Source organism: Gloeophyllum trabeum, assembly GCF_000344685.1.
Source record: "Gloeophyllum trabeum ATCC 11539 unplaced genomic scaffold GLOTRscaffold_00017, whole genome shotgun sequence".
NCBI classification, from domain to species: domain Eukaryota; kingdom Fungi; phylum Basidiomycota; class Agaricomycetes; order Gloeophyllales; family Gloeophyllaceae; genus Gloeophyllum; species Gloeophyllum trabeum.
In genome coordinates, this window is record NW_006920426.1 from 408,497 (window position 1) to 429,505 (window position 21,009).

General features: G+C 58.0%; 8 protein-coding genes across 8 annotated transcripts; 5 read left to right on the top strand and 3 right to left on the bottom strand.

Moving 5' to 3' along the window:
* The first annotated feature begins 51 nt into the window (after nt 1–51).
* GLOTRDRAFT_81680 (SSrecog-domain-containing protein) lies at nt 52–2,390 on the top strand. Its single transcript, XM_007872312.1, has 8 exons — nt 52–135; nt 190–365; nt 424–529; nt 593–1,089; nt 1,140–1,243; nt 1,300–1,422; nt 1,475–1,887; nt 1,938–2,390. Exons 1-8 carry the CDS (start codon nt 84–86, stop codon nt 2,324–2,326), a joined length of 1,860 nt encoding a protein of 619 aa, XP_007870503.1. The 5' UTR covers nt 52–83; the 3' UTR covers nt 2,327–2,390.
* A 339-nt stretch (nt 2,391–2,729) lies between these two features.
* GLOTRDRAFT_118115 (oxalate decarboxylase) lies at nt 2,730–5,160 on the top strand (the record flags this gene model as incomplete). Its single annotated transcript, XM_007872313.1, has 18 exons — nt 2,730–2,953; nt 3,011–3,064; nt 3,125–3,198; nt 3,260–3,283; nt 3,342–3,384; nt 3,435–3,462; nt 3,521–3,538; nt 3,599–3,655; nt 3,721–3,810; nt 3,878–3,919; nt 3,981–4,092; nt 4,167–4,369; nt 4,435–4,469; nt 4,535–4,611; nt 4,677–4,697; nt 4,754–4,813; nt 4,878–4,906; nt 4,968–5,160. The coding sequence occupies 18 exons, from the start codon at nt 2,730–2,732 to the stop codon at nt 5,070–5,072; spliced, it is 1,296 nt and encodes a 431-aa protein (XP_007870504.1). The 3' UTR covers nt 5,073–5,160.
* A 1,559-nt stretch (nt 5,161–6,719) lies between these two features.
* Nucleotides 6,720–8,209, bottom strand: GLOTRDRAFT_141207 (uncharacterized protein; the record flags this gene model as incomplete). The annotated part of the gene is made up of 4 exons (XM_007872314.1): nt 6,720–7,232; nt 7,286–7,700; nt 7,760–8,009; nt 8,059–8,209. 4 exons carry the CDS (start codon nt 8,207–8,209, stop codon nt 6,720–6,722), a joined length of 1,329 nt encoding a protein of 442 aa, XP_007870505.1.
* Nucleotides 8,210–8,279: 70 nt separating this feature from the next.
* GLOTRDRAFT_141208 (uncharacterized protein) lies at nt 8,280–9,390 on the top strand. The gene is made up of 6 exons (XM_007872315.1): nt 8,280–8,463; nt 8,519–8,548; nt 8,603–8,797; nt 8,858–8,902; nt 8,977–9,192; nt 9,254–9,390. Exons 1-6 carry the CDS (start codon nt 8,335–8,337, stop codon nt 9,287–9,289), a joined length of 651 nt encoding a protein of 216 aa, XP_007870506.1. The 5' UTR covers nt 8,280–8,334; the 3' UTR covers nt 9,290–9,390.
* A 151-nt stretch (nt 9,391–9,541) lies between these two features.
* Nucleotides 9,542–10,200, top strand: GLOTRDRAFT_133393 (uncharacterized protein; the record flags this gene model as incomplete). The annotated part of the gene is made up of 4 exons (XM_007872316.1): nt 9,542–9,685; nt 9,779–9,893; nt 9,970–10,030; nt 10,083–10,200. 4 exons carry the CDS (start codon nt 9,542–9,544, stop codon nt 10,198–10,200), a joined length of 438 nt encoding a protein of 145 aa, XP_007870507.1.
* Nucleotides 10,201–10,461: 261 nt separating this feature from the next.
* GLOTRDRAFT_49477 (Rhodanese-like protein) lies at nt 10,462–11,062 on the bottom strand (the record flags this gene model as incomplete). The annotated part of the gene is made up of 4 exons (XM_007872201.1): nt 10,462–10,521; nt 10,585–10,689; nt 10,763–10,987; nt 11,039–11,062. The coding sequence occupies 4 exons, from the start codon at nt 11,060–11,062 to the stop codon at nt 10,462–10,464; spliced, it is 414 nt and encodes a 137-aa protein (XP_007870392.1).
* Nucleotides 11,063–15,508: 4,446 nt separating this feature from the next.
* On the bottom strand, nt 15,509–17,758 carry GLOTRDRAFT_123329 (uncharacterized protein; the record flags this gene model as incomplete). Its single annotated transcript, XM_007872317.1, has 11 exons — nt 17,617–17,758; nt 17,415–17,560; nt 17,249–17,351; nt 17,064–17,185; nt 16,839–16,988; nt 16,693–16,768; nt 16,511–16,633; nt 16,275–16,456; nt 15,945–16,185; nt 15,611–15,736; nt 15,509–15,519 (listed from the first exon to the last, which is right to left on the bottom strand). The coding sequence occupies exons 3-11, from the start codon at nt 17,313–17,315 to the stop codon at nt 15,509–15,511; spliced, it is 1,098 nt and encodes a 365-aa protein (XP_007870508.1). The 5' UTR covers nt 17,316–17,351; nt 17,415–17,560; nt 17,617–17,758.
* Nucleotides 17,759–19,173: 1,415 nt separating this feature from the next.
* GLOTRDRAFT_108338 (PLP-dependent transferase) lies at nt 19,174–20,962 on the top strand (the record flags this gene model as incomplete). Its single annotated transcript, XM_007872318.1, has 9 exons — nt 19,174–19,286; nt 19,336–19,574; nt 19,637–19,826; nt 19,878–20,019; nt 20,080–20,173; nt 20,264–20,535; nt 20,596–20,669; nt 20,735–20,789; nt 20,840–20,962. The coding sequence occupies 9 exons, from the start codon at nt 19,174–19,176 to the stop codon at nt 20,960–20,962; spliced, it is 1,302 nt and encodes a 433-aa protein (XP_007870509.1).
* Nucleotides 20,963–21,009: the final 47 nt, after the last annotated feature.

Sequence of the window (21,009 nt, forward strand, 5' to 3'; positions counted from 1 at the left end):
CGCGCCTCAAATTGCCGAGACGCGTCGAGCTCACGCTTGCACCTTGACCTCCATCTCCGTCCTCTACCTACTCGATTGCGACCATGACTACGCAATTCGACCGTATCTATCACGGTCTGGACACCAATGTTGGAAGTACGTGAACTGAACGTTCCAGGGAGCTTCCATTCTGACTGGAATGTTGGACAGAATTTCGTGTTGCGGCCAGCGGTATGGCCTGGAGAGCAGAAGACGGCGACACCACTGTGGCGATCTCCGGACCAGACATCAAATGGGCACAATGGCTACGAGTAGCGAGGAACTTCCAGTTGCGAGTGGGTCTGAAGGATAGGAGACGAGAGACATTTGACGGGTTCATGAGAGAAGTAAGTTTTCGTAGTCACGGGCGCAGTGCGAGAGATATTGAGTAGTGGGGGATATTAGGATCATGACAAAGTGGCAGGCCTGATGAAACAGCACTTTGGTATCACTCTCGAAACCAAGGACGTCACATTCAAAGGCTGGAACTGGGGCGTGGCGGATGTCCAAGGTGCGTGGCTGCTCATACTATCACCAGCGCAATCTCTGATACTTCTTCCTATCCCCTAAATAGGTCAAGATCTTGCATTTTTGGTGTCAAACAAGACAGCTTTCGAGCTGCCATTACAACAAGTCGCCAACTCAAACATAGCCGGCCGTACCGAAGTCTCGTTAGAATTCGCCCATGGCAACCAAAAGCCGAGGAAACATGCGCCCGACGAGATGGTCGAGATCCGTTTCTACATCCCTGGGACTACGACCAAGGGAGGGCCTCGCGGCTCAGAAGACGGTTCGCAAAAGTCAGACGCTGAGGATGAAGGGGAGGAAATGAGCGCAGCTCAGGCCTTCCACGATGCCGTTAAGGAGAAGGCCGAACTGGGCGAGGTTACTGGCGACCTAATTGTTAGCTTCGAGGAGGTACTTGTCCTGACCCCGAGAGGGCGTTACGATATGGACATGTTCCCCGACTTCTTGCGACTACGTGGCAAGACGTACGACTACAAAATCCTCTACTCGAGTATCTCCCGACTATTCCTGCTTCCTAAGGATGACCTTCACGTCCTGTTTATCGTAAGTCACGCAAGAGATTTCCTGGGAAGTTTTCTCTGACCATGGCACAGCTGGCCCTTAGCACCCCAATCCGGCAAGGTCAGACCAGGTACCAATACTTGGTCATGCAATTTAGTCGGGAAGAGGAGATAACGGCTGAGCTGAACATGACCGAGTACGTGACTCATCATCGTGAATGTCCGTACCACATAATAATAATACGTGTTATAGAGAGGAGGTCGCACAATATGATCGTCTCAAGAAGAGCTACGAAGATCCTACCTTCGAGGTTGTGTCAAGCGTTTTCCGTGCTCTGTCGAAGAAGAAGATTGTGGGTGCGGGAAGTTTTTCGAGGTGCGTCAGCAGTCCATGAAATAGCTGATGTGGAGTATTAATCGTGATGCAGTCGAGATGGCCACCCTGGTATCAAAGCCAATCTCAAAGCGGTGCAAGGCGATCTCTTCATCCTCGAGAAATATATCTTCTTCGTCTCGAAATCGCCAGTTCTTATCGAACTCAGTGATATCCATCAAGTCGTCTTCTCACGTCTTGGGCAAGGCATGGCAGCCCGCACATTCGACATTCAGATCGTCACAAAGAGCGGACCCGAGTACACCTTCACATCTATAAATAAGGAGGAGCACGAGCCAACTGAGACGTATCTGAAGGACAAGAAGGTCCGAGTGAAGAACGAGATGATGCAAGACGTCGATCTCCTTGCCGGAGCTGGTGAAGATGATGAGGATGAGGAGATGGCGAGTATCGGCAGTGGCGACGAAGTTGTTAAGAGCCGAGGTGCGGACTCGGAGAGTTCCGAGGGTGAGTGCGTTCTTGCTGCGTGACGAGCTCCACGCTGATTGTCGTACCAGACGAGGACTATGCGATGTCGGAAGACGACGCTGGCTCCCCTTCAGAGAGCGACTCTGATAGCGAGGGCGCCGCTACTGCGTCGGACGCCAGCGGTGACCGCGACTTCCTCAAGCCCAAGGGCTCGAAAGCCAAAGGGAAGGCCAAAGATGACGGTGCAGGCAAGAAGAAGAAGTCCAAAGCTAAAGCCGAGGAAGGCGATGCCGACGAGGACAAACCCAAGAAATCCGCACCAAAGCCGAAGCCTAAGCCTAAGAAGAAAGAGGATGACGCTTCCATGGACGTGGACGAGCCTTCGACGTCCAGGCCGAAGCCGAAACCGAAACCAAAGGTTAAGGAGGGAGAGGAGGACGAGCCTCCAAAGAAAAAGCCGAAGAAGTCAGAGGATTGAGCGTCGTCGCCCGTTTATGTACTCGTAATGTCTCTCTAATGTTGTCGATGTTCTTGTTTTTGTGATCCACTGTATATCATTTAAGCGACCCTATCCGCGTTGCGTGGAGTCAGATGTGTTCCTCGGTCCTATGCGACACCAACCTACGGCATGCGTGAACTTGTTGGCGGCGAGCAAGTGGCTGACATTCACTAAAGGCATGCCAATGCTCTTTGCGATCGAGCGGCTGACACTGTCGTCATAGGTTAGAGGCTGGCACCGGCTGGCACGGAGGATTGGGATCGCGGCCAGCCTCGGTCAGCCACCAGTTCGTCTTCTGGCACGGTATATAAGACCCCGCCAGTATGGTCCACGTCCACCATCTCGTGCGACGCGCACCCCTCCCTGCGAGCTCTGAGTCGACATGGTCAAGCTTTTGGCGACTCACATACTCTTGGCTCTGGCTGCCTGCGCGTATAGCGCACCGGCCGGGACGTCGACCAGTTCTGCAGTACAGGAGAGTCCTACTGTGCCTTATGCAAGTGACGACGCGAACTATCAGTTGTATAACGACACGGCTGCGTCAACGCCCGAGCCTATCCGAGGGAAGCTGGGCGCGAACGTTCTGGGGCCACACAATGTGCCTGTGTAAGCTGATACAGTCTCGGCTCGGAGGACCGAAATACGAAGCTGACTTTCTGGCAGTGCGCAGGAAAACCCGGATTTGCTCGCACCGCCCACTACGGACCAGGGGAACGTGTAAGTACACGCAGCTCTGCTAAATACATGTTCGTGATTGATGTGCCTTCCTTATCGCAGGCCCAATGCGAAGTGGCCCTTCGCGCTGAGCCATAACCGGCTGCAGACCGGCGGGTGGGCGCGTCAGCAAAACGGTAAGCAAGTCCGGCCCGCCTTCGTTTCTATCCCAAGCTTATGCCTTTGGCTCGGTGGTAGTGGATGTGTTGCCCATCGCAAAGGGTACGTGCAGTGGCTTCTACTATTCATTGAGCGATCGCTAATTCAGTGTGCCCACTAGAGGTCGCTGGAGTGAACATGCGCCTCGAAGCAGGCGCCATACGGTAAGCCTGACCCCCTCACGCAAGCTCGATGATACCTGACCCGCTCGAAGTGAACTGCACTGGCACACAAGCGCCGAGGTACGTGGCCCACGATCCGCTCAATTTCTCTAACTCATTAGCGGTTTTCCCTATTTAGTGGTCGTACGTGATCAAGGTAGACATTCCAGTTCCTCTATATTCCGCTCGTCCTTCAGCTGACAGTGTGCCACGGCAGGGGTCGATGCAGGTCAGCGCCATCAACCCCGACGGACAGAACTACCTCGCTACGATCGTAAGGACCAGCTGACAGCGGATCACACTCGGAGACTTTTGTGCTTACTTATCCGTAAATTGTAGAACGCAGGCGACTTGTGGTACTTCCCGCCGGGCATCCCGCACTCCCTGCAAGCGACCGCGGACGACCCCGAGGGCGCTGAATTCCTGCTGGTAATGCGCCCCTTGTTTCTGAGGTGCAAGGGTGAACACTCAGCATACTAACGTTGGTCCGTGATAGGTCTTTGATAATGGCACGTTCAACGAGGGCTCGACGTTCCTGGTGAGTACGGCGTTCCAGTCGAGCGTACCGGCTGTTATCTTACTGAACTCTTCTCCGTCAGCTCACGGACTGGCTCGCGCACGTCCCGAAAGAAGTGATCGCGAAGAATTTCCAGATGCCCATGTCCGCGTTCGACCACATCCCCGAGCACGAGCTGTACATCTTTCCGAGCGGTACGCTTCCCCCACCCCCTCCACCCCCTTCACTCACAACCCACTAACCGCCCATCATACTCTACACAATACAGATCCCCCGCCAGACACCCGCCAGCCCGTCGAGGATCCCCAAGGCCAGGTCCCTGAGCCCTTCACTTATGAGCTGTCCAAGGTCGCGCCGACGCAGCTGGAGGGCGGGACGGTGAAGATCGTCGACTCGACGGCGTTCAAGGTAGCGAAGACGATCGCGGTGGCGGAGGTCACCGTCGAGCCGGGTGCGATGCGGGAGCTGCACGTAAGTTGCTTATCCCTTCGCGTCCCTTTGATAAACGGTTGTGCTGGTTATTAATATCTGTGTAGTGGCATCCTACGGAGCCGGAGTGGGATTACTTCCTGTACGTCTTGGTTGATTGCACTTGCACCTGCGCTTTGAGAGTCGGGAGCTGACTAGAGGGGGTAGGGAGGGCACGGCGCGCATCACGCTGTTCGCGGCGCAGGGAAACGCGCGGACGTTTGACTACCAGGCGGGCGACGTCGGTGCGTGCCCTTCATCCTCCTTATGTGTCATCGCCCAGTTAACCGATTGATTCAACTGTCTATAGCCTACATCCCTCCTTCGTATGGTGAGTCCCCGGGGTTCCGCGACGGATGGACAGTATCGCTGACATCGGTGGGGCAGGACATTACATTGAAAACACCGGGAACACCACGCTGAAGCTGCTCGAGATCCTCAAGACGGGTGCGTATCATTCAATTTACCCTCAGTGCGAAACAGGACGTTCTTATTGACTCCTGCGCGTTAGACCGCTACCAAGATATCAGCCTCAACCAGGTAAGCCCTCCAGACCAAGGTCTTCACAAGTACCCCAGCTGACCGCTGACGTCGCACACAGTGGCTCGCGCTCACCCCGCCGGAGCTGGTCAAGGCACACCTGGGCGTGTCCGACGAGACTATTGCGGGGCTGAAGAAGGTCAAGCCGGTCATCGTCGGTCATTAATGCGAAGTCCCATCCTTTTTCACGGTACTAGTAGTCAAATAGGGAGGTCATTGCATGTAGATTCATTATATACCCACAAGTGTTATTTGTAGCTCGGTTATGATATCTTCATTAGACTCACTCCGGGCCGTATTTACTGAATTTCCCTCAATCTCGTGGCGCCGGCACTTTTCAAGTTGGGCTTCGTATGAGAAATTCCCCGCAGGTATGTTGAATCCAACTCCTCCCGCTGGGGGTTGTATGTTGGTACCAAGATTTGCGTTCCGAATACGAGTGAGTAGGGAGCTTCGTCATTTTGGCTTATACCGAGTCAGGCAGCACAAGTAGTCGGGCACAATAAGGGCTCAGACTGTGTTGTGAGATCGTCGACGACGAAAGCAGCGACCAGACTACATCCTGGAGGTCAATGCATGTCTTCCAGTTGGAATAGGCCAATGATGTTCGGCACCGCCACCGGTGCTTCCGCGGCGACGATCCAGATCGCGGCGGGCGATCCCTCAGCCACATCTTGCCACAATAATGGCTTCCCAGCACGCCCCTGACTAATTTCCACATCCTCACCAGACTCCATCATGGCCGCGCCATCCACCGAGGGCTTCGTCGAGCGCGTTGCGCACTACATGGCCGTCATGCAGACCTCCGCCAGCCATCTCCAACCACGACTTCATGCAAGTGAAGCCGCACTACGACGAGGCGGTCGTCCGGTGGTCGGCGCATCCCTTTCAAACAATCCCTTCCCCTCAGAACGCCGAGGCGTTAGCGAAGTTTTGGCGCGACGTCGGCCTGTGCGCGTGCGACAAACGAGTGTGTTTTTTACGGTCTGCCAACTATCCCTGGGTCCCTTCGCTGACAGGAACGCCGCGCATGTGATGAATCCCCAGTTTCGCGGCGTGGTTCCCGAGGGGGGGGGGGGTCGCGGCGAACGCTGCGCTCGGGGCGATCAGCTTCCGCGAGTTCAGGGACATGAACGAACGGCAGCTGGGGCTGATGTACGCGGAAGTGAGGAAGAAAATGTGGGCGCGTCCAGCCTACTAGTGCCGACCTCTCACCTCTCACCGTGAGGGCATACAGGTACAGGAACGTCACTGGCGCGGGCCCCAGACGCCGGAGGACGTTGCGGCGTGTCGGAGGGAACGGGCCCCGCGCTCATCGGCCGCACGGTCACGCGCCAGGACGCCCAAACGCGCAGGGCGGCGAGCAGCACCGTCGTCGACTGCCTGACGTCCCAGGCGCTATGTGCTCGAGACGCGCGCGCCCGGGGCCGGGGCCGGGGGCGCTGAGGATGATGTGGATGTGGAGACGAGGAGGGGAAGCTCCCTGCGCTTCTCTAGTAGCTCACCCGTCCGCCTGTTTTCCTTGTAGGACATCGTGGTAGGATATGCACGTTACTGGCACTGTGCTGCTGTCGATATGGCAACCTGGGCCTTCTGTGTTCTGTGGCCACGACATTCTCGCCGCGGGCGACAGACAACGTGGTCTGCCACACGCCATTGAGTAGCATCGGCAGCCCTCAGAACGAAATCTCAAAGTACACATGAACCGCCCCGACGGCTAGGGGCTAACATACACATACACACGAGCCTACATAAAATGAAGCGTACAGACACACACACACACACACCCTGTGCCACCCCGCCACCCCTTCCTCTACACCTCCACCCCCCGCCCCAGATCCACCAAACACGCCCACTCAAACACGCTCACGCCCTCCGCGAGCGCGACGCCCCGCACCTCCCTATCCCGCACGTCCTCGCCCATGCGCGCGAGCGCGGCGAGGTGCGCGGGCGCGGTGATGCCGAGGCGCGCGAGCGTCGGGAGGAGGTGCGTGAGCGGGGGGGTGGGGGTCGAGAGGAGGGCGGGGAGGGTGAGTGCGGGCGGGGGCGAGGAGGAAGGGGGGTGTTGGGCGTGCATGTGGGACGTGTGCGAGGGGATAGTGGGGTGGGATAGGTGGGAAGGGTTATTGGGATGGGGAGTGTGGGCGGGGATGGTGGGCGGACGGAAGGGCGAGTGCGCGCGCGGCGGGTGCAGCTCGTAGGACGGCGTGCGCGAGCGCGGGCGGGAGGCGGTGCGCGGGCGCCCGGTGGAGTGCGAGGGCGGGTCGGAGGGCGGCGGCGAGGGGAGCGTGGTGCACGACGCGCCCGTGCGGTGCGGGGACTGCATCTGTCGCAGGCGCGTCAATACCCGAGGGAATCGCGAGGAAAGGCGGTACGGACCTTTGCGCGCTCCCAGGGCGCGGACTGGCTCCCGCCGGACGGCGAGCGCATCCGCCCGGTGCTGCCGGTGTTCGCGGGGCGCAGGGCCCCGTATGGCAGCCCGAGCCCGCGGTGCAGCTCGAGCCTGCGGTGCGCGTGGCTGTCGACGTCGCTCAGCGGCCTCTCCTCCTGCACCTCCTCTTCCCTGCCCAACTCCCTCTCGTCGTCGTCGTCGTGGTCGCAATCGCTCTTGGCGACCTCCTCGCGCCAGACGGAGACGGTGCGCTCCGGGCCGTCCTCGAGGATCTTGCGCTCGACGAGCTTGTAGCGCTGCTCGCGCAGCTGCCGGCTGCCCTCGGCCCTCCTGCTCCCCGCGCCCGTCGTAGCGGTGTACCGCCGCCCGACGCACTCCATCGTGCCCTCGTCGCCAATTCTCCTGCCGCCGCTGACCTTCCTCGCCCCAGCTGGCGGGGGTGGCGCGGCTGGTGCTGGTACACCTCCATCTCGACGCCGTCGGCGTGAGACAGCGCGCTCTCGCCGTCGCCGAGCATGTTGCCCATCTCGGCGCGGTGGTAGGAGACGAAGCGGCGGCGCTGGTCGTCGTAGACCTCGTCGGGGTCGGGGCCGGAGGCGTAGGTGTAGGCGTCAAAGTCGTCGCGGAGGGGCACGCTGCTCGCGACGGTGGTGGCGCGGCCCGGGCGGACGCGGGAGTGGGAGGGACGGACGGAGGAGAGGTCGGATTGGCCTGGGTGGGGATTAGTGGATGGATGAATTGGGCGAGGGCAAGAACGTACCGGAGCTGTTTAGACGCATCATATGTCGGGCTGGTCGCTGGCTCTGGTTGTTGGACGCGTCGTATCGTCCCCCATCTTTATCCAGATCTCGCGGTTCGCTGCAGGAGATGCGAGGAGAACACGTTGAAGCCGCGTGCCCGACACAGAGCATCGGTGACGTCAGTGATGGCGGCGAGCCGGTGCGCCCCGACGCTTCAACGTCATCAAAACGAACGTCTCACTGAAATACTTTCCAGCGGTGATTATTACCCTTCTATTATCTCCAGTTCAGCAGAAATGGCCTCGCGTCTCGCGTCACGAACAGCAGCCCACGTCGCCCGCCTCGCCTCCCGCGCCCCGCGACGCGGCATGGCCGTCGCCCCCGGCTCCAAGACCGCCGCAAAGTCCAGCGACGTGCCCTGGATCGTGCGTCCCCTCCCCTCCTCCCCCGCCCAATTTCACCGCTCACGCCCGCCCGCAGGTCGGGTCCACCGTCGTCTTCGGCGGCGCCGTAAGCCCCCTCCTCTCCTCCGTGCGCCCGTGCTGACGCGAGCCACGCACCCAGGCCGCGTACCTCCTCGCGCCCAAGGGCACGGACCACGCGAAGCACCACGGCGAAGCGCAGGTCGCGCACCACGAGGCGCCCAAGACGATCCCCGGCTTCACGGACAAGAGCCCCAGCACGCCGACGCCGACGACGGACGACGAGGGGACCGAGGTGCCCGAGCAGGAGGTCAAGGACAGCATGGACAAGGCCTACGTGCGTCTCGCGTGCTCGTCTCTTCTGGTGCGGTAGGGCTGGTCGACTGACGCGTGACAGGCCTCGAACTCGCCGAACGACGCCGGGCGCGCCGAGTCCGCCCAGGTACGCATCCCCTCTCTCCCCCTCCCCCTCCCTCCTCGCTCGCTCGCTCGCTCACCCGCCCCGCACCCCTGCAGGCCAAGGGCGAAGACCCCACCTCCGCCCCGTCGAGCTCCGCCGAGGCCGCCGAGCGCGCGCCGAGCGACCAGCCGGGCAAGGACCCCGCCGAGGCCGAGGGCGACGTGCCCGTCAGCGACAAGGGCCTCGGCGAGAAGCAGAAGCGCAGCGGCACGTTCCAGAGCCCCGAGGAGGAGGGCGCGACGAAGATGGGCAAGGCGCGCGCGGGCGCCGCGGTGCGTGCTGTCTTTGCTCCGTTTGTGCGACGGGGCGCGTGGCTGACGCGGTCTTTGGCAGGAACACGTCGCACCGAGGGAGGTGGCGAAGGAGTAGGCGCGGGGAGGAGCAGGAGGAGGAAGGGGGCGCTGGGGGAAAAGGAGTTGAATATAATTTCTACATCCACAATAAATTTAAATCAGCTCGTCCCATGCCTATGTGTCCCTTCCGTTAAAGGGCCTCTCCACAGAGCCAGTGAGATGCATGAAAACCGATCGCAACCCCTAGCCATAGAGCGTGGGAAACCTGACCCGAAGTCTACATTTCCTGCTCCAGCCTGCTCCTCGCCCGAACTTGTACTCTACCTCCATGTCCGACCCATCCTCGCCAAACCAACAGCAATCAGCGCAGGAGGAAAAGGCGCTTGTGCCGCTGCCGTCGACGGCGAAGCGGCCGATCTACAGGGCGGAGACGACGGGGAGCTATTGGGGGGACGTGAAGGCTGCCGTGTCGGTGAGCGCTCCCGCCATCCCACCCTCCCTCTTCCCTCTTCCCTCTTCCCTCGTCTCGGGAGTCCATGTCCGCTGACCCCCCTCCGCAAGTAAGCGCCTCTCGGCGGACGACTTTGGGCACATCGGCGAGATGCCGTGCGCGCGCGGCAGTCTGCTCAGCGGGATCGCGGCGGGCGCGGGCGTCGGCGCCGTGCGGGGGCTGAGCGCCGGTGCGTGTCGTGTCGTGTCGTGTCGTGTCCCGCGATGGGAGGTGTTCCTTGATTGCTTACGCGCTCCCCGCTGTAGGCGCGTTCGTGGCGAGCAACTGGGCGGTGGGGACGTTCGTGCTCATCTCTGTCGGGACGTGGTGAGTCTAGGACCCTCCCTCCCTCTGGGGTGTGCTGATGGTGTGCGGGCAGGACGATATGCCAGCGGAACAGGAACGAGGAACGGAGGCGGATTCAGCAGGTGATTGAGGAGATGCCGCGGCGGTATGTGAAGAAGGAGGGCGAGGGCGGCGGGCAGGGGTCCGCGTGAGCGGTAGTGCGGCGGCTGTGAGCTCGGTGTGGAAGGACCTGGCGTCAAGAGTCTCTCGTCCTATCCTGCAGACTATGAATATGGATACGGATGTTCATTGTGGACGCCGTGCATAGAGATACAGCATGCTGCATTAATTGTATGTATAATGTGATATAATTTATTCATCGCTCTGGTCATCAGTATCATAACCCCCACGAGAACCCGAGACCCGGAACAACAAGAGTGAAAAGGATGAAGCAGACTGATGGTGGGGGGGCATCACATGTACTCGACGTCCCAGACGTCTTTGTCCCAGTTTTCGACGAGCTCGGGGTCGTGCTGGGTAAACCAGATCACGGTCAGTGTCGGAAGCACACACACGCAGAGACGAGACGTGCGTACCCTGAATTTACTCTGGAACTCCTGGAACCCGCCGCGGAGGACGTACACCTGGTGCGGCTTGTCCTCGCCACCCGCCTGCAGCGCGTCCCTTGTCTCGGCGTATATCTTATTAACCCATCCATCAGCCACCCATCCATCAGCCACCCATCCACGGGTCTGACGCGCGAGAAACACTCACCCTCGCGGCCTTGGGCCCGCGGATCTGCGAGAGCGCGCAGTGGAAGACGACGGTGGGGACGTCCTTGGTGCGGCGCACGAGCTCGTCGACGCGCGCGAGGAAGACGCTCGAGGGCGCGTTGTGCGCGCCGCGGATGTGCCCGCCCGCGCGGTCGTCGTCGCGCACGTCGACGACGAGGTAGTCCTTCGCGGGGACGGCGGGGGACTTGATCAGGTCGGCGAGTTCCTGTGGCCGGGTCCGTTAGCTGGGAAGGGGAGGGGAGCGGGAGGGGCGTACGTCGGCGGAGATGTATTTGAACATGGGGGCAAGCTGGGAGGAGGGGGTGGATGTGTGCGGGGTGGACGGAGGCGCCGGCGATTCGAGGGTGATGCTGCGGCGGATAGAGCCTCTCGCGCGGACCAGAGACGCAGAGAGCATGCAATCGAGGCTATGAGTAAAAATACTCTGCGCAAGACGATCCAGCACACTCGCGAAACTCGCAAACAAAGGTCGGCGGACGATCGACTGCCAGTGACAAGGAAATGATTTCATTGGCAGGCCGAGGCCCGAGATCCCTTGCCGATCGCGATCCCGACGTGCTCTCGGATCCCGCCGGGTGCCGTCGATCGCTGTCCGCCAATCAGCGCCGCCTTTGTGTTCTGAAGACTCCCAAGTGCAATTCGTTCTCGAAGCGTCGAGATGCAAAGAAGACGCAAAGTGTGTTGTTTGTTCCCCCCAGCATCCCGTCTCCGGCTGCATACAGCCAAGTCGGGGGTACAGACAACAATTGTGGGTGTAATATATCTGCACGCAACTCCCTACTTGACTTGAAAACAGAGGTGACTTTGCCTTAAGCCACCAGTTCCAGTGGGGTGAGCGCGAGCCACAGTGTGCCATGACGGTTGGCCATGCACGCAAGTCAGGACCATGACTGGCTTACCTGGTCGAGACGGGTAGTATCCTGCAGCTGGTAGCGATTGGACACGGCGAGATCAGTGACCAGTCAAGCCGGCAAACATACATGGGCCGACAGGAACGCGCCCGTCTTGAGGATCTCGAGGAGCGTCAGCGTGGTGTTCCCAGTGTTCTCGATGTAACGGCACCGTCCATCCGCCGCGAAACGATGACAGATGATGAGGGCGAACGAGGCACCGACGCCGCCCGCTTGGTCGTCCAACGTCCGCGCGTTTCCTCGCGCCGCTTGGTAGTCCCACTCCGGCTCGGTGGGATGCCACTGCGAGGCGAAGCAGCACATCCGTTGATTGATATCAGAGGGAAGGGACAGCTAAAAAAACTCACGTGCAGCTCGACGGTCACCTCCGCCACCGCGATCGTCCTCGCCACCTGGAGTCGACGATCTTCACCGTGCCAGCGCTCCAGCTGCGTCGGCGGGACCTTCGATAAGTCGTGCGTGAAGGGCTCGGGGACCTGGCCCTGCGGGTCCTGCACTACTAGGCGGTGTCCGGCGGGGGATCTAGATAGTGTGTGTCACAGTGGATGGATGGGAGGCGCACCGCTGCACTGCACAACTTGCCGCCGGAAGCGTACCCCGGCTAATGATGTGATCGGACTGCACGCGGCCGACACCTTGAGAAACCGGGCCGTCTGCCACACTTGTACCTCCGTCGATATACTTACAGTACATATTCCATGTAGCGCGGCACCAATCTCAAGCAGCCGTAATATAGAGTACAGGGTGATGTCAAGAGAAGGTGGAGGTAGAGACGACAGATCACGTATATTCCGCCTCCGCTATACTAACTCTGCGCGTCCTCACCCGGATATCCAGACCCTCCAGGGCCAGCGGCGCATCCTCGCTCGCAGCGGGCAGGATACGCAGGTTGACAGTGTCCGTCCTACCAAACACGCCGAGGGCACCAATCAGCAACACCAGCGTCTCGAGAACCGTATTCTGACTACTCACAGTTTATCAGGCTCCTCCGCCACGTCCTTCTCTCGCTCTTCCACAGCCGCGCCCGGCTCGTCCTTCGGCACGAGCATCCCGATCGTCCACAGCGCGCCGACGTTCACCGCGAGTCCGACCAGGCTCGCGGCGAAGCACACCCACCCGGCGGCGTGGTACCCCCGCAGCAGGCTCCCGCTGTCGACTTGCCCGTGCGAGACGGCGGTCGCGATGGCGTTGGTGACGGCGAGGCCGATCGACGTCGCGAGCTAATATGGATACGCCACGATGTCGCGGGGTTAATGTGCGAATATGTCGCTGACACGAGATGAGACACGTACCCGGGTGAAGGTAAGGAACAGCCCTCCGGCTAGCGCTTGGGACTGGGCGTCCATGGAAGTGAGCACGTAAAGACTCCCGACGGTATATATCGTGTCCGCGCCAGCTGGGCAGAAAATGAAACGGGTCTATCAGACACGACGCATCGCGCCTCGCAGTGACTGGCCCCACTCATCAGTACCGTCACCCAGAAAGCGTTCTGCCAGAACGACACGGAGGGCTTGATCACCGCGAAAAGCACAGAGGCCGTCTTGACGAGGTTGAAGCGAAGAGTCCGTGCGTCAGCTGCCATACATATACATGGATGATGCAAACGCACTATGCTGGTTGTGATGCCAAACATGTTCAGCCACTGCCCTGGGAAATGCTCGACCAGCCATCCAGTGGACACATTCACGACAAAGTCCGACACAGCTTCCGGGATGAAATAGATAGCAGTCTTCACCGGGGACAGCTTCTCCACGTCCTGAAAGCTGCCAGCGCTACGTCATTGCACGGATAGGAGGGGGATGGAAGAGGGCGCACTAGACGGTGGAGAAGTACTGCAGGACATTAAAATTCCACCACATGGCGAACATGAGCACGAAGAACGCGCGTAGCTTCGAGTTCGCGAACATGTGGACGTTGAGCAGTACGGAGTTGCCCTTCTTCTCCGAGATGTATTCCCAGTAGATGAAAGCTGCGAGCAGGAGGAGAGATAATATGAAGAGTGCGGGGATATACGGGACTTTCCATCTGCGGCGCGGGTGCGTGAGGGCGTGTACGCCACACGACGGGGAGAAGACTTACCCGACATTCTGCGACTGGCTGAGAAGCGGTTAGACTGGACGGGTATACTGGGGTAGGTACCATATAATCACTCACGATAGCGAGAATGTCAATAGAAGGAGCGACACGACGCATAGGGACGCTCCGGGGAGGTCGAGCGCTCTGTCGTACCTCTCACCCTCCGAAGGTACAGATACGAACGCCAGCGCCGCGAATATCGCGCCCAGGCCTGCCTGCAGCACGAATATCCAGCGCCAGCCGCGGTGGAGGTCACAGAAGAAGCCCGCTTCGAATCAAACCGACGGGAAGGGAAGTGAGTGCGCTGTTGCGGAGCGTGAGCCGGGATACTTGGAACGCACCACATACGAGCCCGAGGCCAAAGCCGATTCCTTGACCTCCTGCGACGATCGCAATGGCCCTATTCTTCAGTTTACCTTCCAGAGTACCACCGACGATGCCCATCCCTGCAGAATTCCACAAGAATGTCGAGACTAACACTCCATGCCGCAAGCCAAATGTTGGGACCTACCGGAGGACGTCATCATCGCAGCCCCTATACCGAGCAAAGCCATGATAACGTTGAACGATACCGGATCTGCTGTTGATAAGTGCGCAGTTCATGGAACGCATTCTGATGCTTTTACCGGGGCAGAAAATCGGCGGGACACTCAGGACGGTGTACCAGCCCGTCCCAATCAGGAAAACGTTCCTTCGCCCATACTTGTCTGCGACCCGGCCCGCGAGGAGGAGGAAGCAGCCGTACGTGAGGCTATTTAATTGCGAGAGGTTAGCAGCGCACTTTACGCAGAAGGCAGACAATGCACTTAAACGCCTGCACAGGCCACGGCAAATCCGCCTGAGTGAAGTTCAAGTCTTTGCCGATACTAGGCACGGCGACGGTGATCGCTCCGTATATGTACACCTGCGTAAGGCTTTATATGGGTTCCAGAGGGAATTTGGTGAGTGCGCACGTTAAGAAACGTTGATCCGGTTATGGATCCTATCATGCACCATGCACGCCATCCCGTCAGTTTTCTCGAGGGTCCGTCGGGGACAGCAGACAGAGGCTCGACGTTGAGTGCTCCAGAGGCGTTCGTCGCGGTGTCCGCCATTCTGCTGCGTGCTCATTCAGGAGCACAAGTCTATAAGTATAAGCATACGCCGGGCATCGCAACTGTCACCGAGGCCCCGAGGTTCAATCTTCCGCATCAGCGCCCTGATCAAGAATGCACGGCCGAATACCAGTTCTGTGCAAACCATGAAAGAAGACGTCTCCACTCCTGGCTGCCCTGTGGGCAGAGCCGATGCGTTCCTGATGTCCTAACTTAGTCTTGAATATACTAAATGGTGAGGAGGATAGGTCCTAGTCGTGCCTCAAGGCCTCATCAGTAAAGAAGCATTCATAACGCGCCGGCGGAGAGTAAGCCCACCTATTATTGCTCTGCCTGAGGTGGGGCAAAGGTGGCAAAGGAACATCAGCATTCCGAGCGAAATCATGCGGCTACCGTGCCCAATGAAACCGAATCATTCCCTTGTTCGTCAGCCGGACGGAGGGACTTGATGTGCGATGAAATGAACGTCACCAAATCATCGTGGAGGCCCTTTAATTAGACTCAAATATTTCCCTGGGATTCCAGCTAAGTTCCCGTGGTCACCGGTATGACTGTTACTTTAGTAATATCTTTGTCGTCGTGACTTGGGGACGTCCCGACAAGAAGAAATCCATATCCCAAAGGAGAATCGTAAAGTAGGCACGACTAGACTCGTACTGCATTGGAAGATCATCGGCAAAGAAATCAGCGGCGGGCTGCATCTTCCAGTTGGATGCATGGTCTCCGAATTGGAACAGGCCAACGTACTCTGACAGAAGTTTGTGGCACCGCCACTAGTGCCTCCGCGGTCAGGATCTAGATCGCGGGCGTTCCCGGGCCCAAATATCGCCACAATGCCTTCGGAGCGAGAGCTCAGGCTAACCATTTCGAAGTCTGTGCTACCAAATACATTCGAACGAGAACGCCCGGAGGCGGCCCATCACAAACATACCCAAATTGAAGTCATTCAGCCCAGAGAACTAATCCCCATACTGGCCACAGTAATATACGTGCCGACCATGATGCTTTACCGGGAAACAGGTACCAAACGAGAAATAGAAAGAGAGGAACTGCTATACGTCCGACACCTTCACACACGTACCCTTCCTAATAATGGACCCGGGAGTGTCCATATCTATTCCACGCCGATCGGTCTCCGTGAGCTCCGCGATGTGGACTTCGAGAGGCTGCATGGGATATCCGCTCCCTCCCATCCCACTCTGATCCGCGCTCCGCACGCTGGAAGAAAGTGGCCTCCGTGATCCCTTCAGAGTCTCCGATTCTCTGGCCAGGCCCGCGCGAATGAGGACCATGTAGAAGGCGATGGAGATGATCGGTGTGATCTGCGCACGAGCAGAGGGTGCGGAGTGCGGTCAGTACAAGTATACAGCAGCATCTGCTGCTGAGAGATTGCGGTTATCCGCGTACGTACCATGTCCAAGACGACGTACTGTCCGTTCGATTTGCAGATGAAGGGTATAAGCGCGCTGAGGAGGGTGATCGAGTAGAGCGCCCCCGCATCGAGCACCACGCGCAGCACCCCTTTCAGCGAGGACGCGCGGCGCATCTCGGCGACGCTGCGGTCGACGCGCCATATTCTATATGCCAGCATCACTAGTATATATCCTGTCCAGTAGGAGAAAACAAGGCGGGAACTGGAACACGCACTGGTGGCCGTGAGATTGGTTGCGAGAGTCGTCCCCCAGAAGGCGGACACCCATACGGTCGTCTTGTGCGCGAAGACGTTGGTGTCCGCCGTCGAGAATGTGCGCAACACGCCTGTTCCAGTTCCTGTAGGTAGGTGTGCCATGAGCCAAAAAGCACCTATCCGCGAATGGGGATCGGTTCACCTAGGACACTGCACCATAGAATGCACGGGACCAGGATGACCAACGGCGACCGATACACCTTGTAGCAGCGGTAAATCTGAAGGCAATACAATATCAATCAGTGGTGCGAAGAACGCAGAGCGACGGGGCGGAGGGGCGTGACGTACAACAACCCCGTCCCCGGTCAAGGTCTGCAGGATATAGATGGCGCTCTTGAGCACGTATGTCTTCTGCGACACGGCACCCAGCCAGGCCTCGGAGCTGCTGCCAATCCCCACGAACGCGACGATCATGCGCGCGATATTTACGGCGATGTGCTAGGTAATTACGAGTGTCGGGAAGTCAGGTATGCTATGCTCTTCCCACCGGGGGTGCAGTAACTGCAAGCTTACCAAGGTGCTGAACAAGAATAATGCACAGGCAGCGAATATCATCGCGTGATTGGTGGTTGTTTTAGAACGCTGCTTCGGAAACAAGGCCCACAGGGTGAAACCGAACATGCCCACCGAGATGCCTGTCGTGGGTCCAGCCTAGGATGAGTGCTGCATACCGTCAGTAAGGGGCGGGCCTAGCGTACCATACAGGATACCCTCTAGAGACGAGGAGAGAATAACTGCCTCCGCTAAGGGGATAGTGTCGCCCATGTCGGTTCACCGTACCGTACCGTCGTCAGGGAGGCGCTGGGTGCCCTTGTATAATAAATCACAGCTGCGCGAGAGTCGGGTGAGGATTGGGTTCCGAACAAAATACCAGTGGCAATGCAAGCTGCAAATCTGCATGTGAAAGACGGCACCATTGCCCCTAGACCCCTTCCTCGGAGCCATGCAGGACTAGACCAGCAACTTGAAGGATTTGACGGTCGCTGCCGCCTTCCCAAAAGGTTCGAAATCTTTGCGATGGGCAACCTAAGGGCTTGAACCGTCCTCGGTTCAGGCATGGACCCACCTCCGACTGCGTTTATCCCTGGACATCAGGCGCTCGCGGACAGTACAAGGGAGATGTGACGCCCATATGTGATCGTAGACAGTCCCTAGGCTAGAGTCTCTATAGATTGGATTGTGACCATCTCAGTCTGCAGGCTGTCTCTGCGGTAACTGGAGATCATGATAGCGCAAATGAAGAGCGAAGAGCTACTCAGAGGCAGTATAATAGAGCCCGAGGACGCGAGAGGGCCCCGAAAGCTCGTGAAGGGTCTTGACAGTCACCGGTAAGAACAGCTCCGAGTCATAAGCTCTCAGGACTATCAGAGAAGCTTTGACCAGCCAGTCAGCGCTGGGGAAGAATCAGATGGATAGATCAAACCCTAATGTAACCAGATTCATAGCTGTACCCCACGGGGAGGAGGTACTCTTGAGCGTGAAGTACCGACTCCGCATATCTGCCAAGAAGATCCACAGAATCATCGCCGACAGCCAGGGCTTTCAGACCTGAGTGGGCGGCTGTTAATCTGGCATTGTATTTGCTTGAACGGGTTCATGACGTGCGAAGGAGCCTGCAAGACCGAGCGTATCAAGTCAGTGTCAGCAAGCGGTGAGTATTCTTAGTTACGTAGGACCCTGGATGCGAAGGACAACGTGACGGAAAGTCATGATGTAGCACTCGAGAGATTGACTTAGTTGCAAAGTCAAGGAGACCCAAGCCCAAGAGCTTCAAGTTGAGGCACAAAAGCCAACAGAGTGTACTTTGTTGACAATAATATGCATATGCCAGATCCTGTTACATTTCCCCACCATACCGGCATTGGCCGATCCCAGCCACCGCGGCCACACTACATACGTTACCACTGCGGCACAACGTCAGCGAACAGCACCTACAAAGCCAACAGGCCCAAGACAGATATAAGAGCAGCAGGGTAATATCAAAATCAGCGATCAGCTAAGTATGTAGACTTCGAATTCGTTGCAGGTAGCCCTGAGCCAGAGCAGGGACAAAGATGCAGACCTGAAGTCGGCACTTCCCTTGTGCAAAGTAGAAGCGGAACCGGATAACTCCGACACCGACTTGGCCACTACGGCTATGGAACGGCATACCTATTACCCTCACCACCTTGCCTGAAGTTAGGTTTGTCGGAAATGCTGCACCCCTGGCAATCCGATGTGATTCATATGCTATGAGCTTGACATGGACGAGGGGGCTGTTGGATCACACCCGCATATTTGCGGAAGATCATGATGGACCAACTCGAATAGTAGCCACAACGGGTAGACGCTCTTTTCGACGCGTATCTTTGGCTAGAGTCTTCAAATAGGCACTCTCGTACTAACCCTAATTGAAGACCCTTGCACTTCACTTACAGCACATACAGTACCCAGTGTGGCAGGTGACGATTTGTCGCCTCAAATCGTGAGAATGAGCGGTCTCCAACTCGGAAGGAGTAACTCCGGTCCTCCGTCCGGTCATTGTCCAATCTCATTAAATCTGATTGTGGCAGGCCCAGATATCTTTAGGTAGACCAGTACGTCTGGTCTGAGACTGTTCCCCTGTATCTAATCCACCAGCATCATGCCCCCACAAACTACCAGTGCCCAAGCCACCGTCGAACGCGGTCCCGTCCCCTTTTCCTCCCGCCTACTCGATGGGCGCGCTCTAGCCTTAGACGTCTGGTCAATATTCAAGTGAGTGTTGCCACCGGTACGCAGCCTCAATGCTTTATTGTTTATATAGCGCAGCCAACCTCCCTCCGGATTGCATCAATCTTGGGCAGGGGTACATGAACTTTTCCCCGCCCAAGTGGGTGTCGGACGCAGCGGACGACGCGCTCAGGACCGTTTCGGGGAACCAGTATGCCCACCCGCGGGGCGTCGTGCGGCTCCGCCAGGCCATCTCACAGTTTTTCTCCGAGCAGTTCCGACGCGAGTTGGACCCCGAGAAAGAGATCCTCGTGACAAGTGGGGCGAACGAAGGCAAGTACATAGCACTGGTACCAATCGTGCCGCCGCGTGGTAATCAAAGCTACCTGTTGCAGGACAATACTCCGTGTTTGTCGCGTTTCTAGAGCCAGGAGACGAGGTTATCTTATTCGAGCCGTACTTTGATCAATACCTGGCGTGCATAACGTTCAACGGCGGCAAGCCCGTATACGTCCCTCTTCACCCCAACACGATCAAAGATCGGATGACAGCGCATGACTGGACGGTTGATTTCGATGAACTTCGGTGTGTACTTTCCTTGAATTTGGAGCATACATTGACCCATGTACTGGGAAGACACGCCATAACACCGCGCACCAAGATGATCCTCCTCAATACCCCTCACAATCCTGTGGGCAAGGTCTTTACCAGAGACGAACTCGAGAAAATCGCGGCCCTCGCGAAAGAGTTCAACTTGCTGGTTATGGCCGACGAAGTCGTACGTCCCTCGGGCCCCGTTGGGATCTGCGTATTCTCTGACGATTCACGCATGCGATAGTATGATTGCCTTGTCTATGACAATCACGAGCACGTGCGGATAGGCACTTTGCCAGGGATGTGGGAGCGCACCGTGACCGTCGCATCTGCAGGAAGTCAGTAACCCAATGATCAAGATCTCATCTGCGCTTCCCTTGATCAGCCTAACTTACCTTTACATTTATTGCTCACCTCGTCGTCCGTAGAGGCCTTCTCTGCCACTGGCTGGCGCGTGGGCTGGCTGATCGGACCCGCGAGCATCATCCGGCCCTCGCTTGCGGCATGCACGCGGATCGTGTTCTCCTCCAACTCTCCGCTCCAGCTCGCGGTGGCGGTAGGGCTGGAGCAGGCTCGCGCGAGGAGCTACTTCGAGACGCAGGTCAGTGAGTACGAGGAGCGGCGCTCGGTGTTGTGCGACGCGCTCGACCGGTTGGGTGCGCCATATACGCTGCCTCAGGGTAGTTACTTTGTGCTTCTGGTGAGCGAGTACTTCCCTGGTGCTCGATAACCATCTGAGAGCATTTTGCGCAAACTTGAGGATATCTCGAAATTGAGAATACCCGAAGAGTATCCCTTCCCGGATATGTTACAAGGCCGCGGCAGAGATTTCCGGTCAGTGGCGGATCGCAAGACCAGTAGTTCATCTCGAGGTCGTGTGCTGATTGATACATTCGCAGGGCTTGCTGGTTTATGGCATATGAAATCGGGGTCTCGGCCATACCCGTCAGCGAAGTGCGCATCTTCCGCTTGCAAGTTTCCTGTCTCTCGCTGACAGGTTTCAGTTCTATTGCGACGAGCATTGCGGCATCGGGGAGCGGTTCGTGCGTTTCGCATTTTGCAAGGACCTGGAGACGCTGCGCTCAGCGGGGGAGCGCATACAGAAGCTGAAGAGCTATCTTGTTTGATGGGTACTCAGCTGCTGCTCCCCGTGAATATCGATAAGCTGCGCTAC

Excerpts from the sequence above, each read along its gene's own strand:
- GLOTRDRAFT_141208 (XM_007872315.1), top strand. The coding sequence starts at position 8,335 with ATGGCCTCGCGTCTCGCGTCACGAACAGCAGCCCACGTCGCCCGCCTC. Across the intron at positions 8,464-8,518 it reads CCAGCGACGTGCCCTGGATC|GTCGGGTCCACCGTCGTCTT; the intron begins GTGCGTCCCCTC and ends GCCCGCCCGCAG. Across the intron at positions 8,903-8,976 it reads GGCGCGCCGAGTCCGCCCAG|GCCAAGGGCGAAGACCCCAC; the intron begins GTACGCATCCCC and ends GCACCCCTGCAG.
- GLOTRDRAFT_81680 (XM_007872312.1), top strand. The coding sequence starts at position 84 with ATGACTACGCAATTCGACCGTATCTATCACGGTCTGGACACCAATGTT. Across the intron at positions 1,423-1,474 it reads GGTGCGGGAAGTTTTTCGAG|TCGAGATGGCCACCCTGGTA; the intron begins GTGCGTCAGCAG and ends ATCGTGATGCAG. Across the intron at positions 1,888-1,937 it reads GGACTCGGAGAGTTCCGAGG|ACGAGGACTATGCGATGTCG; the intron begins GTGAGTGCGTTC and ends TTGTCGTACCAG.